The following is an 18,590-nucleotide window of genomic DNA, read 5'->3' on the forward strand; positions in this document are numbered from 1 at the left end:
ATATCAAATCAGTAAAATTTACTGAGCATTTACTATGTGCAGAGCACTGTACTAAATACTTTGTGGATCACAGTATAACAACGTTGGTGACAAGTTGCCCGCCCACAAGGTACTTACAGTTTAGTGAGGAAGATAGGTGAGAGATTTTATACTGTACTCTCCCAATTATTTAGTATAGTGCTCTGTCCATAGTAAGCACTCAATAAATATGATTGATTGATATGTCCTGAGCTCAGCCTGAAAGGACCGCAATCAATCAATAGTATTTACTGAGCAGTTATTCTCTTCAAAGCACTGTTCATCACACTTAGGGCAGTGCACTGAAGTTCATAGATGATGATCTCTGCCCTCAAGAAGCTTACGATCTAGTTGGGGAGTCAAGGAGCTAAAATACTGATGGAGGACCGCAATTTAAGACAGGTGGACACAGATCACTGATCAAGGCCAGTCTGAGCTCTAAAGGACTGGTTAACTCCCCCCTCCAAAAATAGCAGTGATGTGACCCAAAGGACCTGGAGACATCTCTTTGAAGGAATGGAAATTTGGATATTTCTAGGACAAAGAGAATCCACAATAGAATAGAAAAGTAGTTGTCCAAATTTAGGATATTTCTCTAACAGTAATACATGGCTTGACCTCTTCCACCTCCACATCCCCTTGCTCCCTCTAGGCCACATTTGTGGTTGCAGAATATCAGAATGAGGAGAGAGCAAGTGGAAAAACTTTCTTCAAACCAGACAAATTGGCAGGCAGGTCCTGCCCATGAAAGAGGAACCGAGCCATAGTGTTCAAGCTGGTTCGGCCGATTATAGTTTTGGAATCATTCAGAGCAAAAGGATCTTCAAAAAAGCATATGTTAAACTGGAAAATTGTGAGTGAAAGCAGCTGAGGGTTTTTTTTTTCCCAGATTCAAAAAATACAAAGCTTTTTAGCCAAAGCAGTGGACTTACTGGATAGTCATTAGTAGGAAAATCATTTGGGAATCTGTCCTCTGCTACTTTACTATTCCTAGGCCAAGTGCCTTCAATCTGGATGATGAATGGTTGTCACCAATAGCAACAGTTAATCACTAGTCTTTCCATCTGTTCTTCTACCACCTTGGATTTGGGCTCGGCCTAAAGGTCAAAGTCACTATGAAATGTGTCTCTGTAGACAGGATCACTAAGAGACTGGAGAAATGGGGTGGCCTACTGGTTAGAGTATGGGCCTGGGAGTCAGAAGGACCTGGGTTCTAATCCCTGTTCCACCACTTGTCTGCTGTGTGACCTAGAACAAGTCACTCAACTTCTCTGTGCCTCAATTACCTTATCTGTAAAATGGAGATTAAGACTGTGAGCCCCATCCATCTATCTCAGCATTTAGAACAGAGTAAATTTTTAACAAATACCATAAAAAAGAGACTTCCCACTATGAAGGCATAAACCTCAGCAGTCATTCCCCTATTTATACGTCTGGGTCTAGAACCCAGATCTCCTGATTGCCAGAGTCATGCTTTTGCCACTGCACAAACAGTAGCAACAGCAGAGTGAAATCTGAAGACAAAAGCAGCAATTTCCCAGAAGAGACCAAGCATTTAGGGTCAGGCTTTTGGCCAAACTCCTCCTGGATGGAGGCAGCCCACAGGTGTTTGCCCAGTGCCTTCATGAATTTAGGAGCTGCTTGGAGCACTGGGATTAACCCAACATGTTTTCCCACTCCTGAAAAACTCCAGTGGCTGCCTATCCACCTCTGCAACAAACAAAAACTCCTCACCATTAGCTTTAAAGCATTCAATCACCTTGTCCCTTCCTACCTCACCTGGCTACTCTTCTACTACAACTTAGGCCACACAGTTCACTCCTCTAATGCTAACCTTCTCAGTGTGCCTCGATCTCGTCTCTCTCACTGCCGACCGCTTGCCCACATCTTGCCTCTGGCCTGGAACACCCTCACTCCTCAAATCTGGCAGAAAATTACTCTTCTCCCCACCTCCCCCTTCAAGTCTTACTGAAGGCCCATCTCCTCCAAGAGACCTTCCCTACTAAGTCCCTCTTTCCTCTTCTCCCACTCCCTTCTGCATCTCCCTGACTTTCTCCTTTTGTTCATCTTCCCCACCCTTGCAGCTCTACAGCACTTATTTGCATATCTGCAATTAATTTATTTATATTAGTGTCTCTCTCCCCCACTCTAGACTGTAAGCTCGTTGTGGGCAGGGAATATGTTTAATAGAGAAGCAGCATGGCATAGTGGTTAGTGCATGGCCCTGGAGTCAGAAAATCATGGGTTCTTAATCTGGCTCCACTACTTGTCTGCTGTGTGACCTTGGGCAACGCACTTCACTTCTCTGTGCCTCAGGAACCTCATCTGTAAAATGGGGATTGAGACTGTGAGCACCACGTGGGACAGGGACTAAGTCCAACCTGATTTGCTTGTATCCATTCCAGTGCTTAGTACAGTTCCTGGCACACAGTAAGTGCTTAACAAATACCACAATAAATAATTATTATTGCTGTATTGTACTTTCCCAACTGCTTAGTACAGTGCAATACATACAGTACATGCTCAATAAATGATTGAATAAATGAATTCAGACCAAAATCATGCAAAACAGGGTGGGTGCATTACCCTTCTGCTGTTTGGAGCAGGGTCTTGCTGTCACCCAGATCACTATTCACTACCCTCTTTCCTCTGAAATTCGTGGCAAATAACCGCTGCCAGACCACTGGACCTCTTAGGTGTCTCCAAATATGGTTGAATTTGGCTTCTGACAAAACTGGCTTTGATTTCCCATTTATCTACCATGGCCATGGGGAGGAAGAAACTGCAGCTTGTATGTTTAGCCTCTGGAGTAGTTTCTAATTTCCAGAGGATTGTGTGACTGTGTCGCTGACATTCAAAGTGTATCCCTTCGCTCTGCTCACTGATGGGATATTGACATGTGTCCCCACCCCCCAAAATTTTGGAGGTGGTATTTGCAAGTAAAAGAAAATACAATCAACTGAACATAGGTTGAGTTGGTTTTTGGTGATCAACAGGAGCACTGGGGGGCAATGAGGCTCCAAACCAAATACAAAATGTGTGTGTGTATGGGAGAATGGGAAAAGGACAAATCATAAATTTCCATTTCACAATATGTAAAATTGCTTAGGTACCTAATTTTGGAGGAGTAAAAATCCTTTCCAGAACTCACCTTACCCTCTCTTATCTAAACTAGGCAGTGAACCGTAAAAACTGTAAAATATTACCCTTGGCTATTATTTCTCAAGGTCTTAAAAGAAGTGTTTCTGTGCAGCTGGGAACTTTTGGAAGTGATTTTTGTAGTGGCAAGCTTACAGCAATACCCATTCTTCACTCAGACTAGCAAAGTGATATGTTTATCTTTCCGTTTCTCTTAGTTTCTTTGCTTTTTGTATATTCTACCTCCTTACCTCTTCTCCTTGGCTTTCACACCGCTTGGCCTTTTTTTATGGTATTTGTGAAGTACTTACTGTGTGCCAACACTGTACTAACCTCTGGGGTAGAGTCAAGATACTTAGGTTGGACACAGTCCCTGTCTTACATGAGGCTCACGAACTAAGTAGGAGGGAGTAGAATTTAATCCCCATTTTACAGGTGAGGAAACCAAGGGACAAAGAAGTTAAGTGATTTTTCCCAAGGTCACACAAAAGACAAGTGGCAGAGCAGGGGTTAGAACCCAGGTCTTCTGTTGTCCTCTGTTTGTCTTTTACTCACCCATTCCTTGTCTTGCAAACTCTTCCCCTCACTTTCTTTTATCTCTTTTGTCTAACTTCTATGTCCTTCTCTCCCGGCCCAGCTCCCCTTCTTTGGACCCCTCCAAATTTTTGTTTTTCAATTGTCTGTTTATCTTTTCACCTAAGTTTTCTTCTCCCTTTTTGTCAGTCCCACTATTCTGAGCCTGTGTGCAGTTCCACTGGAGCATCCTCCTGAGATGAGCTCAGCAGAGAAGGTTGCAGTGGTTAAATTAGCCACCCCACTCTGTTGCCTTACCAATTTATGTAAAAAAATGCTTTTCTGAGTGGCAGAAAGGAAAGAGATCTTTACAAGGACAAAGCTTCTTTGGCAGTAGGAGTTCTGTAATCTTCTGATTCAACCATTCCGGGAAATGCAAGCGAATTAGTAAAATTAAATCCCTAGGAAAATGAGTGACTTCTTCAAGTGGTTATGACCTCTAGAAAAGGGACTTTTTGTGCTTGAGCAGCTCCCTGGGATCCCTGATGGACTTTGTAAGGGGGTAGGAATTTAATTCAACTCAGCGAAGTACTCATCAGAGTAAGTACTTCAGATGTGAGTCCACAAATCTGGTGTTATTTGGAGCCTCACATTTGGACTCAGGTAATGAAATTCTCAAAATTCTCAGAGTTCCCTGCTTTCTTCATCAGCGTAAATATTTGATTCATTTTTGTTTGGGTGGTTTTTCCTCCAGTTAGTGCTCGCTTGTTTTATTTTTAGACTTGTTCTCTTTATTTTATGTCATTCTCTTCTAGTTCTTTGTCTGCCATTTCCAACTGGACATGTCCATGTCCAACGAGAAGCAGCGTGGCTCAGTGGAAAGAGCATGGGCTTTGGAGTCAGAGGTCATGAGTTCAAATCCCAGCTCTGCCACTTGTCAGCTGTGTGACTGTGGGCAAGTCACTTAACTTCTCTGGGCCTCAGTTACCTCATCTGTAAAATGAGGATTAAGACTGTGAGCCCCATGTGGGACAACCTGATTCCCCCGTATCTCCCCCAGCGCTTAGAACAGTGCTCTGCACATAGTAAGCGCTTAACAAATACCAACATTATTATTATTATTAACTGAGAATAGTTTTGTTAGTAATGTTTCTAACCTGGATGGCCAACTAAATCCCTGTTGTAGTGTTCTTAGTGAATTTGAGAAAGATCAGGTTGATAACTAAATGTATGAAGGACAGGTCAGTAGAAAACTGGAAACCCCAGGCCCATTTAGTGATTATCCCAAAATTGTCTGTTTTGAAAGGGAAAGAGAGTTGTGGGACATGGTCACCCCTGGCAATCTTTTCTAAATAGAGGCACTGAACATTTCTTATGGGAAAGATTGGAGCAGGACTTGGCCTGGTATAGTGCCTGACTGGGAGAAAATGAAATGTGGGCCTGTTTTGGACTCGGCATAGACTCTGCCAGGATTTGTGCTTTGTTCAGGCCTGCTTTGGACTCAATGCAGTAAAATGTTTGGTACTCTACAGGATTTGAGCCATGTGGACATGACCCTGAGCAGGGGGTTACCAAGAGAGATTCCTGCCCTTAGGCTACTGTGAACTCTGATAGGTAGTCACCCCCCCCGCCCCCCCCACCCCCGATGGACATCCAGACTCAGGAGGGAAGTGGCTCCTGGGTGAGAGTGAAACTTTCTTTTCTACAGACCCCCTTTCCCAGAGCCCAGGCAGCTGGGGCTGAGGTGACTGATTACTCTGTTTTTAGCTGACCTGTTCCCTTTCTGGTGCCGATATATAATGAAACTCACACATCCAGTTTTTGGGGGGGGAGCAGAGGTGGGGGACATATCAAGCCTCTCCTCATCAGACTGCTCCAGCAAGTTCTACATCTCAGATCCTGAGCCATATTACACTCTGACCTGTACTATGACCTGTAACATACTGAAGGGGGACACAAAGTCTACATTGTAATTTAGGAGTTCAAGAATCCCCCTGGAGAAAATTCTAGGATCACGCAAAATCCACCTACTTCTGCAAAATAGCATCCACCAAGTTACCTCATTACCACATGTGCTTGGCTGAATGAGTGTGACGTCACAGGCAACTCCTTATTTAGGAGGGCCATCGATGCCTTTCCTAGTTGGGCCTGCCATGTTGACCCTGTCCTAAGGCATCTAGTGTGGGCACCAGAAGGTAGGGGAAATGGGGTCCAAAGCCAGGCTTGGTTCAGGGAAAGGGAGGAATCAATCAGTCAGTGGTATTTTCTGAGCACTCACTACTGTACTAAACTCTTGGGAGAGTGCAATACAACAGAATTAGATATGTTCTCTCTCCATAATGAGGTCACAGTCTAGAAGAAAGCAGCTGGTTCCCAGAATTTCTTGTCTTCTACCTGACTTGGTGGGCTACTGAGCAAGCCCAGCCCCCTACTGAGAGCTCACCTCCTCCAAGAGGCCTTCCCAGACTGAGCTTCCCCTTTTCCCTCTGCTCCCTCTGCTCCCTCCCCCTTCCCCCCTTCACCTCCCCTCAGCTAAGACACCTTTTCCTCCGCTCCTCCCCATCTCCCTTCCCCTACCTTCAGCAATGTGCTCATTTGTATATATTTTTATTACCCTATTTATTTTGTTAATAAGGTGTACATCCCCAGATCCTATTTATTGTGATTATGTTGTCTTGTTTTTGTCCGTCTGTCTCCCCCGCTTAGACTGGAAGCCCGTCATTGAGCAGGGATTGTCTCTATCTGTTGCCGAATTGTACATTCCAAGCGCTTAGTACAGTGCTCTGCACATAATAAGCACTCAATAAATACTATTGAATGAATAGTACTATGGTTGAAAGGAAACGACCTGACAGGTCCTTAACCAACCCAGAACAAAGGACAAGGTCATATCCTCTCTACAAGGCCAAATGCCTGGCAGATCGGGCTGCCCTGGCTAATGGTGCCATGGTCACAGCCCTCTTTTTTCTGTCCAGCAATGCTCAACTCTACTCAGGACCAGTTTGTGGAGAATAACGACTTGGGTCCTGATTGTCTGTCCTAAATCACTGAATGTGATTGCTCCCAGAAACTGAACACTGGGTTCAGTGCAGGTCCTGGTTTCAGTAGAGCTCTGTGGCAGACTCTAACGAAGGTTCATTCGGTCACTCAGTCATATTTACTGAGCACTCTGGGTGCAGGGCATTGTACTAAGTGATTGGGAGAGTACAATATAACAGTTGATAGACATTCCCTGTCCACAGCGAGCTTACAGTTTAGAGGGAAAGCGACTTGGGGTGGTAGTTAATAAACCTGTTTAAATTGGCTCATAAGGAGATGCATTGATACCTGATACAGATCTACCACCATCTGTGGGAGAGATTAGCACTTTCCAAAGCTTTGTATTGGCTTTTCTCTCTTCAGCGTTCTACCTTTCAGTTAATGCCTTTTGCGTCATCCCTTCCTGATTTAAAGAAATTTTGCATGCAGTGTGGGGCAGGGGTATGCATGTTTACAAAAGTGAGTAGAGAAACTGTGCGGGACAATGAAGGGAATGATCCCAGATTCCATCCTAAGCACTCATCCTAACCATCCTAAATTAATAACGATACTCCCAACCCCACGAAACAGCCCTCCCCCCACCCCTCATCGATGGGTTATTTGTCCAATGATGACAGCTGCGGCCACGCCCGCCTTTTTGCGGTCAGTCACTACAGCAAGGGCCACAACCCGAGCAACCTGTCTTAGCGGGTAGAGCACAGGCCCTAGTTAAAAGGACCTACGTTCCAATTCTAATTCCAGAGCTGATTGCAGAGCCTCCACAACTTTGGAGAGTGCCTTAGTGCTGTTTAACTTCAGGAGAAGTGCTGGGCAAGGTCCAGGTTTGATCAGGAACCCTGGAGTCAAGGAGGGGCACCAAGATTGTAGCAAAAGTGGTTGTAGCCAGAAGTAACTGAGCTTCTGCTCCTCAAACTTACTTCTCTTTACTCCTCTCAATCTTTCTGTCAGTGGTTTCACCTGTTGCAGGAAGAAGCTCTAGTTTACCCATTCACCCAGAGGGTTTTTGGGGAGAAGAGGAGAGGGAGATGTGTGGAAGGCTAGGTATAAATCCATTTCTTTAATGTTCACACTTATTTTAGCATGTGATTTCACAAATCATTGATGGGGGATCACAATCACTCCCCACTTCCCGTCAATGCCTTATCAAAGCAAATCTCCTCCAAGAGGCCTTCCCCAACTAAGCCCTCATTTCATTCATTCATTCAATGGTATTTATTGAGCACTTACTGTGTGCAGAGCACTGTATTAAGCACTTGGAAAGTACAGTTTGGCACTTTCTTCTGTGTAGCTTTTGCACTTGGATTTGTAGTCTTTATTCACTCCATCCTCAGCCCCACAGCACTTGGGTACATATGTGTAATTTATTTATAGTAATGTTGCTCTCACCCTGTAGACTGTAACCTCACTGTGGACAAGGAACATGACTACCAATGTTATATTGTACTCTCCCAAATGCTTGGCCCAGTGCTCTGCACACATTAAGTGCTTCATAGATATCCTTGATTGATGACAGGCAAGGGAGCCAGAGATGCTGATCTTTTACTTTGTCAAGAGATTAGACTTCCATGATTGCTACTTTTTGCAATAACTCCAGGGATTTAGCTTGAGTCATTGTTTATTTTATTCATGTTAGATTGACGTTCTTCTTACACAAATGATGAAGGGTATGGATCAGTGAGGTCGTCAGAATAGTTAATAAAGAGGAAATACTTGTCTATGTGTTCAAGCAGTGAGAAAGCAAAACATACTGATTATGCTTAGACATTTAAGTTTATGCTGGAGGGAATGTTAAGTGGGTCTGCCTGGGCTATCTTGCCTCCTTAGATTTCACAGAGGAATTGGGGAACATTGCCAAGTTAGCTCAAGTAGATGATCCTGGACTTTTTCTCTCTTTGTATTCCCAGTAGTGTTTTTCTGTCAGCCCATGACTCAGGCACTCCATGGAACTTTCTTGGGACTTCAAATTCCTCATGGTTGAGATAGGACTGAGATAAAAATTAGCTCTAGAACTCATAGCTAGCCTGAAGCAACTCCAATTTCTCGACTTAAAAAAAAAAAGACAGTAAGCTTGTTGTGGGCAGGGAATGTCTGTTATATTGTACTCTCCCAAGCGTACAGTGCTCTGCACACAGTAAGTGCTCAATAAATGAAATGGATTGGTTTGTGTTTGATTTTCAGAGCAGTGAACTTCAAGAACTTTACCTTTATCCAGCTGAATGGAGAGTTCTCGAGAGGAAAGGGACTGGATGTCGGGGCACGCGTATGGGAAGGCAGCAACGTCCTCCTCTTTTTCTGTGACGTTGACATCTACTTCACTGCCGAGTTCCTCGATACATGCAGGCTGAACACACAGCCAGGTATGGGCCCAACTTGGGTCTGATTTTCTTTGGCCTCTATCCTGTCTCAGAACTGTCCAGTCTAAATCATTTCCCTCATTGGATGGATGAGACCTCTGTCTTAACTGTCGGGCTAGTCCTAGGTCCAGTTGGGAGAAGCTGAACAATGGAATGGATTATCCTGCTAGTTGTCTGCATATCACTACTTGCGTGCTCTCACTTCCTAATTCCTGCTGGTCAGGTTTCCACTGGAACAAGGAACATAACAAGCAAGAAGGCAAGCAGAAATGGAACATTTTTTGTTATTTTAATAGTATTTGTTAAGTGCTTACCTTGTGCCAGCCACTGTACTAAGCACTGGGCTAGGTACAAGCAAATAAGTTTGGGCATAGTCCATGTCCCACATGGGGCTCACAGTCTTAAAACCCATTTTACAGATGAAGTAACTGACACAGAGAAGTTATAAGATTTGCCCAAGGTCATACAGCAGATAAGTGGCAAATCCAGAATTAGAATCCAGGTCCCTCAGTCTCCCAGGTCTGTACTCTATCCACTAGGCTATGCTGCTTCTATTTGCTAAGTGCATGGAAATACCCTATGAAGAAAAACCATTTTTATGTCAAATGACTGCAGCCCAGTGCCAAAGCTGTGCTGTAGTGCCATAGACCAACAGGAATTGGTAGAAGTAGCCACCTCAGGTTTTTGTGCCACATTTTTAGGATTTGATTCCTGTTGAGGCTGTTCACCACATGAGGTGCTGAAGATGGCCCATTGGGAGGGGTTTCAAAAAGTGGGTCCATCATCCCTAAGAATACAAATACAAGAAATGCCAATTCTGGATTGAAAGTTCAGCCAGGCCAGCGCTCTGTTCCCTGAAAGTAAATCACCAATTATCATATCTCCTTGGGATAAGGCCAAACTTTATATGGAGCTGCTTTTTGTTCCTTATTTCTAAAGTCTTCCTTTCATCTCAACTGTCGTCCATCTTCAATTTAGCAATCCTCATCCCAATATTTCCCTGAGAAGAGACTTTTTTTTATGGTATTTCTAAAGTGCTTAACTATGTGTCAGGCACTGTACTAAGCACTAGGGTTGATACAAGATAATCAGGTTGGACACAGTTCCTGTTCCACAATAGGCTCACAGTCTCAATCACCATTTTACAAATGAGGTAACTAAGGTATGGAGGAGTCAAGTGACTTGTCCAAGGTCACACAGTAGATGAATGGCAGATTCGGAATTAAAAACCAGGTCCTTCTGACTCCCAGGCCCATGTTCTATCCACTAGACAACACTGCTTCTCTTGATGATTATGTAAAGCCCTCTGGCCCATAAAATGATGATGCAGTTGGGGAATTAGAAAATCAGAGCCTGGGTAGAGAGGAAGAAGAAATAGGCAATGGAGGGGATATCTGCACTTAAAGGGAAAGGATCAGGGTTAACCTGTTATGCAGGAATATGGGGGAAGAGCCCCTGGCCTATGGAAACAGTAGGGTGAGCCAAGACAGGAGAATGCGGGAGTGGGACTAGAAAGGGATTTGAGCAGAGATATTCCATGATATAAATCAAATGCCCAAAAGGATTTTCAGCAGAATGTTCAATTATTTATTCAGATATTTTATCTCAATGTGTTCACCCTACTACCTATTTTATCTTTGTTCTTTCTCCTGTTTCCTTTATTTTGCACAATTTTTGTCTGGCCCACCCATTAGACTGTAAACTCCTTGAGGGCAGAGCTCCAACTCTGTAAAGTGGTGTGCACACAATAAGTGCTCAATAAATAGCATTGATCAATTAATTGTTTATCTTGCTTCAATTGAACTCTCCTAAATATTTAGATCAGTGCTGTGCACAGTAAGCACGCCTGACTGATAAAAGTCTTGGGAACCTGATTTGTCTGGGGAACCCTACCTCTGAGGTGAGTGAGGCCTATTTTCAGGAAGCAGCCTACTTGGAAAGAAGTACAATGAATGATATGATTGGAGGGAAAGGATGGGGAAGAATGGTGGCAAAGTTACAGGATAGTGGAGAAAATTACATTGTGAGGAAATATATGTACTTTCTGTAACTTATTTTTTCAATCTCTTTTGCTTTATAGGGAAAAAAGTGTTTTATCCAGTCCTGTTCAGTCAATATAACCCTGGGATAATTTATGGCCATCATGATTCAATCCCATCCTTAGAACAGCAGTTGGTAAGTAATTTACTAAGGCCTCTGTACAATGATGATCCGTTTCTCCATGGTGTGAACGAGGGTCACTTAAAAGTGTCTAAAAATGGGTGGCATTAAAATGCCAGTTTACTTTGCTATAGAAGCTCTCTGGGTTATGTAAATGCAGTAATTCCACATTCTTGCTTTGGGTTTATTTTTGAAGGATACTGATTACTGAAAGAAATTGCCAAGTCTAAATGTGCCGAATAGGAGGTTGTAATTTGTCTCTCGATTCATGCATACATCCAGCTCTCTTATAATGTGTGAGCGGCATTCCTGCAAGTTATGGAGAATTTGTGTTGTAGTATACACCTCGCTTAATCCCATATAGCTGCATTCAGCCATCATCCAGCACCACATGGCATTGTATCCCCACACACTCACATGGTCAGAAAAATTCTCTAACAGTCTTCTGGCCAAAACAGGGAATGAAAATGCATATTATAGAAGAGCTACATATACTTCACTGTTCTAATTAGAAGGGTTCCAGGATGGTATGGTAGATTTTGCTCTAGAAATGTTAATCAGGCAAAATCCTTCCAGATGATCCCTTAATGCAGTCCTTCATGTGCTGGGGAAGAGGGAGGCAGGACTTTCTTTGAAGTTTGGGAGGAAAGAACCCAGGCCAAACATGGCTTCCTCTGCTGTAACATGGCTTCCTCTGCTGTCTTGGCTCATTTTCCCAGGCTCCAGAGTGGGCAGGAAAATGTATTTCCTTCTGGAAATGTCCTGCCTCATTTTCCCAGGCTGATTTCCATGGCAAGTGGGGAGAGTTGCTGCTGTTGCTGCCCCGCCACCCTTGCCTCATTCAGGACTGTGGGGAGAGAGGGAGCCATGCTGAGTTTTCCCAGCAGGGCGCCAAGAGCTCGGGAAGGATTCTGCTTCCTGAGGCCCATCAGCTGCAGGGTGGGCAGAGGAGAGTGTGGCCTGGGGGATAGAGCACAGACCTGGGAGTCAAAAGGGCCTAGGTTCTCAGTTACATCATCTGTACAATGGGAATTAGGACAGTGAGCCCCAGATGGAACAGAGACCGTATCCAACCTGATGATCTTATATCTCCCCCAGCACTTGATACAGTGCCTGCCACATAGTAAGCGCTTAACATATACTGCAGTTATTTTTAATAAGTGTAGTGTTGTCTTTTTATTTAAAAAAAGGCAAAAAAAGTTCCAGTGGGACCACACCGTGGGGATGACTACCAGGCCGGTTGCTGATTGTTATATGATTGGGGGAAGAGGAAGGTGATGCCATATTGGACCATAGTTCAGTCTCTTTGCCCTGGGATTGGTAGAATTGGTAGGCCGCCCAGACAAATTTTTAAGCTGACCAGGTTCTTATGCAAATTGCACCCCTCATCACGGACTCGTTAAAAATAATAGGATTTTATTTTTAGGAACTGCTGTAGGACATCTTTCTTGAGGTTTTTTAATTGGATAAACTATAGCACCCATGGGTCTCATACTTCTGAGATGTGACCTCACTAGTTTAGAATGTAGAGGCAGGAGTAGGAGATGATTGATAGACTATGGAACGAGAGAAGGTCTCTCTTCCCCAGGCAAAAAGAGTTATTCTTTATTGCAGGTCATTCTAAAGCAAGATTGAAAGCAGTGCTTATGCTGATGTCTCATCCTAGATACCCTCATAGATTGTGAGCCCCTCTGAGAGACAGGGTCCATGTCTAAAACCCACTTGTAGACTCCTTCCCAGTGCTTAGTACAGTGGTCCCCACAGTATGTGCTTAAGGAAGACTCTTCTTATTACTATTCCTAGTTTTCAGGCCAGGATTTCCTGACTAAGAGGAATCCAGTTTTTGTTGAAATTTTTCTGTGCTGTTGCTGCTGCTACTATTACTGAGGGAAGCCCAGCTTCTGCATGGAGGCTCCTGCTCATCTGGAGAGAAGGGAAGGAGCTATGTAACGAAAGTGGTAGGGATTGCCGAACAATCAAGCAAAGGAGAGTTAACTCTATTTTCCCCAAAAGAGGTGCAATCTGAGTATGAGACTCCCTTCTCATTGAGCTAAATCTCTAAATTTTTGTGGTTAGCTGCAGAGAGTGGCTGTTCTTACCCGCTTGTCATCTGGAACTTGTTTTTCACTCCAGTTTAACACCAAACTGGTTAGTGGGCACTATGGGTTCTTTGGTACAGCTGGTCTGGCCTTTGGTGCTGACTTTCACTCCAGGCATGTTCACAAATTTATCCCTGAAGCCTTGTCATTGGTCGACTTCAGGTCAGGTTCATCTTGAGTTCTTCCCTCAACTTATATCCATTTTGAGTGTGCTAAGATGGTTTTAGTGGCACATCCTTGGTTTCCCTGCCCCCAGGAAATGGAAAAAAGGATTCGTTTTATTTCATTCATGGAGTGTGATTCTGGGATTGATCATAAAACCTTGTTTTGCAAAATGGGGCCTTAGTCTGAGAATGACATCTTTAAATGACCCTTATCTGCAAGGAAGTGGGCTTTTGTCCTTGAAAGGGAAATGGCAGTTGCTTTTATCCCCATTTTATAGATGGACAAGCTGAGGAACAGGGATGTTAAAGGGCATCCCAGAATGCGGGCGGAGTAGACTCGGATCCATCGTCTTTTTTTCCAAACCTCCCTGACTTCTCTAACATTCATAGATTACCTCCAGTGATCAGTGCAGCTGCTATTTCAGAATCAAATATTTCTATGTATTAAAAAGCAAGACTCATACGAGGCCCTCCTTCCCCTCTTCCTCCTCACCAGAGCTGGGCAGGTATCCAAAAATCAATCAGTGGTATTTATTGAACACTTATTGTGTGCCTAGCACTGTACTAAGCACTTGGGAAAGTACTAAACAAGCTCATCACAGAGTAGTTACCTTCTCCTCCAAGTCCGTCCTTTAAGGCAATGTAGTCTACTGGAAAAGACGCCAGGCCTGGGTAACAGGAGACACCGGTTCTAATCCCAACTCTGTCACTCGCCTGCTGTGTGTCCTTAGGCAAGTTGCTAAACTTGTCTGAGCTTTAGTTTCTTCATCTGTAAAATGGAGATAAGATGCCCGCTTCCCTTCCTCTTAGGCTATGAACCTCTTGTAGGACATGACTGCATCTGATCTGATCATCTTGTACCTACCCCAGCACTTAGTAAAGTGCTTGTCACAGTAACTGCTTAATAAGTGACACGGTTGTTATTCATTCAGTCATTCATTCAATAGTATTTATTGAGCACTTACTATTTGTAGAGCACTGTACTAAGCGCTTGGAATGTACAAATCGGTAACAAATAGAGACAGTCCCTGCCCTATGACGGGCTTACAGTCTAATCGGGGGAGACAGACAGACAAAAACAATAGCAATAAATAGAATCAAGGGGATAAACATCTCATTAAAACAATAGCAAATAAATAGAATCAAGGTGATGATCATCTCATTAACAAAATAAATAGGGTAATGAAAATATATACAGTTGAGCAGACAAGTACAGTGCTGAGGGGAGGGGAAGGGAGAGGGGGAGGAGCAGAGGGAAAGGAGGGAAAAGAGGGCTTAGCTGAGGGGAGGTGAAGGAGGGGGTAGAGAGGGAGCAGGGGGAGCAGAGGGAGCAGAGGGAAAAGGGGGAGCTCAGTCTGGGAAGGCCTCTTGGAGGACGTGAGCTCTAAATAGGGTTTTGAAGAGGGGAAGAGAATTAGTTTGGTGGAGGTGAGGAGGGAGGGTGTTCCAGGACCACGGGAGGACGTGGCCCAGGGGTTGACAGCGGGATAGGCGAGAACGGGGGACGGTGAGGAGGTGGGTGGCAGAGGAGCGGAGTGTGCGGGGTGGGCAGTAGAAAGAGAGAAGGGAGGAGAGGTAGGAGGGGGCAAGGTGATGGAGGACCTTGAAGCCTAGAGTGAGAAGTTTTTGTTTCATGTGGAGGCAGACTGGAGGTTTTTGAGAAGGGGAGTTACATGCCCAGAGCGTTTCTGCAGGAAGATGAGCCGGGCAACGGAGTGAAGAATAGACTGGAGCGGGGAGAGAGAGGAGAAAGGGAAATCAGAGAGAAAGCTGACACAATAATCCAGCCGGGATATTATGAGAGCCTGTAACAGTAAGATAGCCGTTTGGGTGGAGAGGAAAGGGTGGATCTTGGCGATATTATAAAGGTGAGACCGGCAGGTTTTGTTGACGGATTGGATGTGTGGGTGAATGAGAGAGCCGAGTCAAAGATGACACCGAGGTTGCGGGCCTGAGAGACGGGAAGGATGGTCGTACCATCCACAGTGATAGGGAAGTCCATTGTCCATGAACCTTCCTAGAGATCACCTACTGTGACAATAGAAGGGTAAGCAAGGCTAGGTGGTAGTATTAATGGTATTCATTTAGCTGTTCTAAATCCTTGGGTAAAGTGCAACAGAAACACAAGGCACACTTCCTGCCCACAAGGAGCTCACCTAAGGCACAGAGAATCAAAAGGAAAATTTCTTAATGACACTTCTGCTTCGCAACAGATTTTTCCAAGGAACCTGAGTCAGAGAGACTTTTAAATGAAAGATATGTAAAAACTTTTCCAAGTCACTCTCTGTTGGCCCTATTCCATACTCTTTGTTTCTGAGTGTTCCTGGTACTCCAGGTCAGCTAGCTGTCTTAAAAGAAAATAATATGCTTCTAGGTTTAGGGACTTCTCTTCTGTGTCATTTCTTTACCCTGTATAAAAATGACCAGTGATAGAGTAGGGAAGAGAGAAAGAGTTGATACTCTCATTTTCTGGAAGCTTTTAAAGCCAGTTTTCAGGGGTGGCTTTAAGGTTTTCAATCAGTTCACTTCCTCCTACCTTGCCTGGCAGATCTCATATTCACAATCCAATCGGCACATTCTGCACCTTTAATACCAACCTATTCTTTCTGTCTATCCTGCCATGGACCCGCTGCCCAGGTCCTCCCTCCAGCCTTTAACTCCCTCTAGCTTCATGTCTAATGGATCACTACTCAGATTACCTTGAAAACCAATTTTCTCCAAGCGGCCTTCCCTGACTAAGCCCTCATTTCACCTACCCATCCTTCCCTCTGCATCAACTGTGCAGTTGGCTGTGTACCCCTTTAAGAATTTTGATACCCCAGCCCCACCACACTTATGTAACTATTCTTAAACTCTATTTTCCCTATCTGAAATTTTAATGTGTGTCTTCCTTTATGACTCTAAGCTCCTTGTGGGCAGAGATTGTGTCTACTAACTGTTCAGTTGTACTTTCCCAAGTGCTTAGTACAATGCTCTGCACACAGTAAGCACTCAAAACCATTGATTAGAGACATGAGCAAAAATAATGGAAAATTTGAGCTTTCTAATCAGCTAAAGATAAAGAAACTTGTTCCAAATCATTAAGAAACAGATGGGAATCTAGTAGCCTTAAATAGGATGGGACACTCTGACTTGATACCTGGCTTTTTTTAAGTACTACTCCTTCTTTAGAGTTGCTAGAGCTGTCCCAGAAGGAAGGGGCTGGACAAGGGACCAGATTTTAGCTGGGATAAGAAAGCAGTAACTTTTCATTTTTTTTTCCTTACTATTTAAAGCCCGAGGAATACTAGGTATGAATTACTGAAGAAGGGGTGAAACCTTTCCTCTTAGTGGCAGCAAGCAAATGGCAACACTTGCAGTCAGAAGCAACTATATATAGGTGTCCTGTGAGAAGCAGCACGGCCTAGTGGAGAGAGCACAGACCTGGGAATCAGAGGATCTAGGTTCTAATCCTGGCTCTGCCAAATGACTGGGCAAGTAATTTCCCTTAATCTATGCCTCAGTTCTCCTGTTGTCCCTTCTACTTAGTCTCTGAGCCTCATGTGGAACAGGGACTGTATCCAACCTAATAAACTTTTATCTACCCCAGGGCTTAGAACAGTGTTTGACACAAAGTAAGCACGTAACAAATACCATAAAAAGACCCTATTGATGATGAAATTCACCTATGAGTGCATGTGTAACTGAAAAGGCCAATGTGGGATACACAGAAAGGTTGTCCCTTGTCACGTTATGGCTAATGTTGTAGCACCTGGTGCTGTTTTCTTTTTTTACCTTTGTCTCTTCCTTATGAACCTTTGCTTGAAAAGAGCATCACTCCTTTGTTGAAAGAATGAAAGAAGCTTTGTTCCATGCATCTGAGATGCAACATTATCTGAGGCTTTATTTTATCATTTCCATGTCCTCTACTCCCCTTTTTTCCAATTTCATTTTCCCAATTTTAGCTCTCCATAGAGCAGTTGGCGTGTAATAAGCTTTTTATACGTACAGTAATTATTATTTCTGAAGGTCTCCACCTGTGTGCAAACAACATTTAGCTATTAGCAAGTTTGTGCAAAGCATTTTTCTAAGAGTGGAAAGCTGATTATCTGACCAAGGGTTGCCTATCAGAATGGAGTGGTCATCTTAACTGATCTAGTTTGGAACGTTTTAGGAAAAGGTCGGGGAACTGAACAAAATTGGAAGCATGTCTGCCCAAGATGGTCGAATACAATTTTCCCCATCAAAGGGATTTAGTAAGAGCTCACACTGCACTCTACTTAGGGCGGAGGTAACCTCTTAGGGGCTAGGGAGACATGATCCTCAGGCTTGCAAGGAAATCAGAGATGCATAAAATAGTAGTAAGCAGTTGGAATCAAATTTAAAATTCAAGGCAGCAATTCCAAACTCTCAGCAGTAGAAAATAAGGTCACTCATTGCCATTTAGAAGGAAGTGTATGGGATCAGGAAATCCCAGAATTCTGGCTCCATATGCCTCCAGACAGTTGTCCCCGGCGCAAAGCCTGGTCCTTCTTGACATTCCAAATTGGGAGAGGGACAGAGTTTCCTTCCTGGCCTCCACTCCTGGGTCAAAGGGGAGCACAGACCATAATCTCCTTCCCCTAGATTGTAAACTCCTTGTGGACAGGGAACATTTCTACCAACTTTATTATATTGTATCCTCCCAAGCACTTAGTACAATACTCTGCACCACAGTGAGACCTCAAAAATAGAATTGATTGACTAGCTCATTGAAGGGGAAGTGAAGGATGGACCTGGAATGGATTGAGCTGCACACCACCTTGCAATGATACTAAAGAGCAATTTTACCAGTGATGTTAGGGCTGTTAGCAAAGAGCATCCTCTATTTAATTATTTTAGAATGTGTATCTGTGATGAGAGACTTGCATTTGGTAACTGTTAACTGCAAGCAGGACTTTATGTTGCTCGCATTTGCTGTTTCTTTGCATATCTGCTGTTTCTTTTTGATCCCTTGTTGGCTCCCCTGTGGCTCTTCCCAAGATAGCCGATGAGTTCCTCATGAACCTTATTCATTCAGTCATATTCATTGAGTGTTTACTGAGTGCAGAACATTGGACTAAGCACTTGGGAGAGTTCAATATAAC

At 43.9% G+C, this 18,590-nt stretch overlaps 1 protein-coding gene across 5 annotated transcripts in view; it reads left to right on the top strand.

The window, feature by feature from the left end:
* Nucleotides 1–18,590, top strand: part of CSGALNACT1 (chondroitin sulfate N-acetylgalactosaminyltransferase 1) — a 258,159-nt gene that overhangs the window by 226,760 nt on the left and 12,809 nt on the right. For all 5 annotated transcript variants that reach the window (XM_029066246.2, XM_029066245.2, XM_029066247.2 and 2 more), the window contains 2 exons: nt 8,887–9,065; nt 11,143–11,237. In XM_029066246.2, coding sequence (XP_028922079.1) covers nt 8,887–9,065; nt 11,143–11,237 — 274 coding nt within the window. The remainder of the gene's footprint in view (nt 1–8,886; nt 9,066–11,142; nt 11,238–18,590) is intronic.

This window comes from Ornithorhynchus anatinus, chromosome 5 (assembly GCF_004115215.2).
Source record: "Ornithorhynchus anatinus isolate Pmale09 chromosome 5, mOrnAna1.pri.v4, whole genome shotgun sequence".
NCBI classification, from domain to species: domain Eukaryota; kingdom Metazoa; phylum Chordata; class Mammalia; order Monotremata; family Ornithorhynchidae; genus Ornithorhynchus; species Ornithorhynchus anatinus.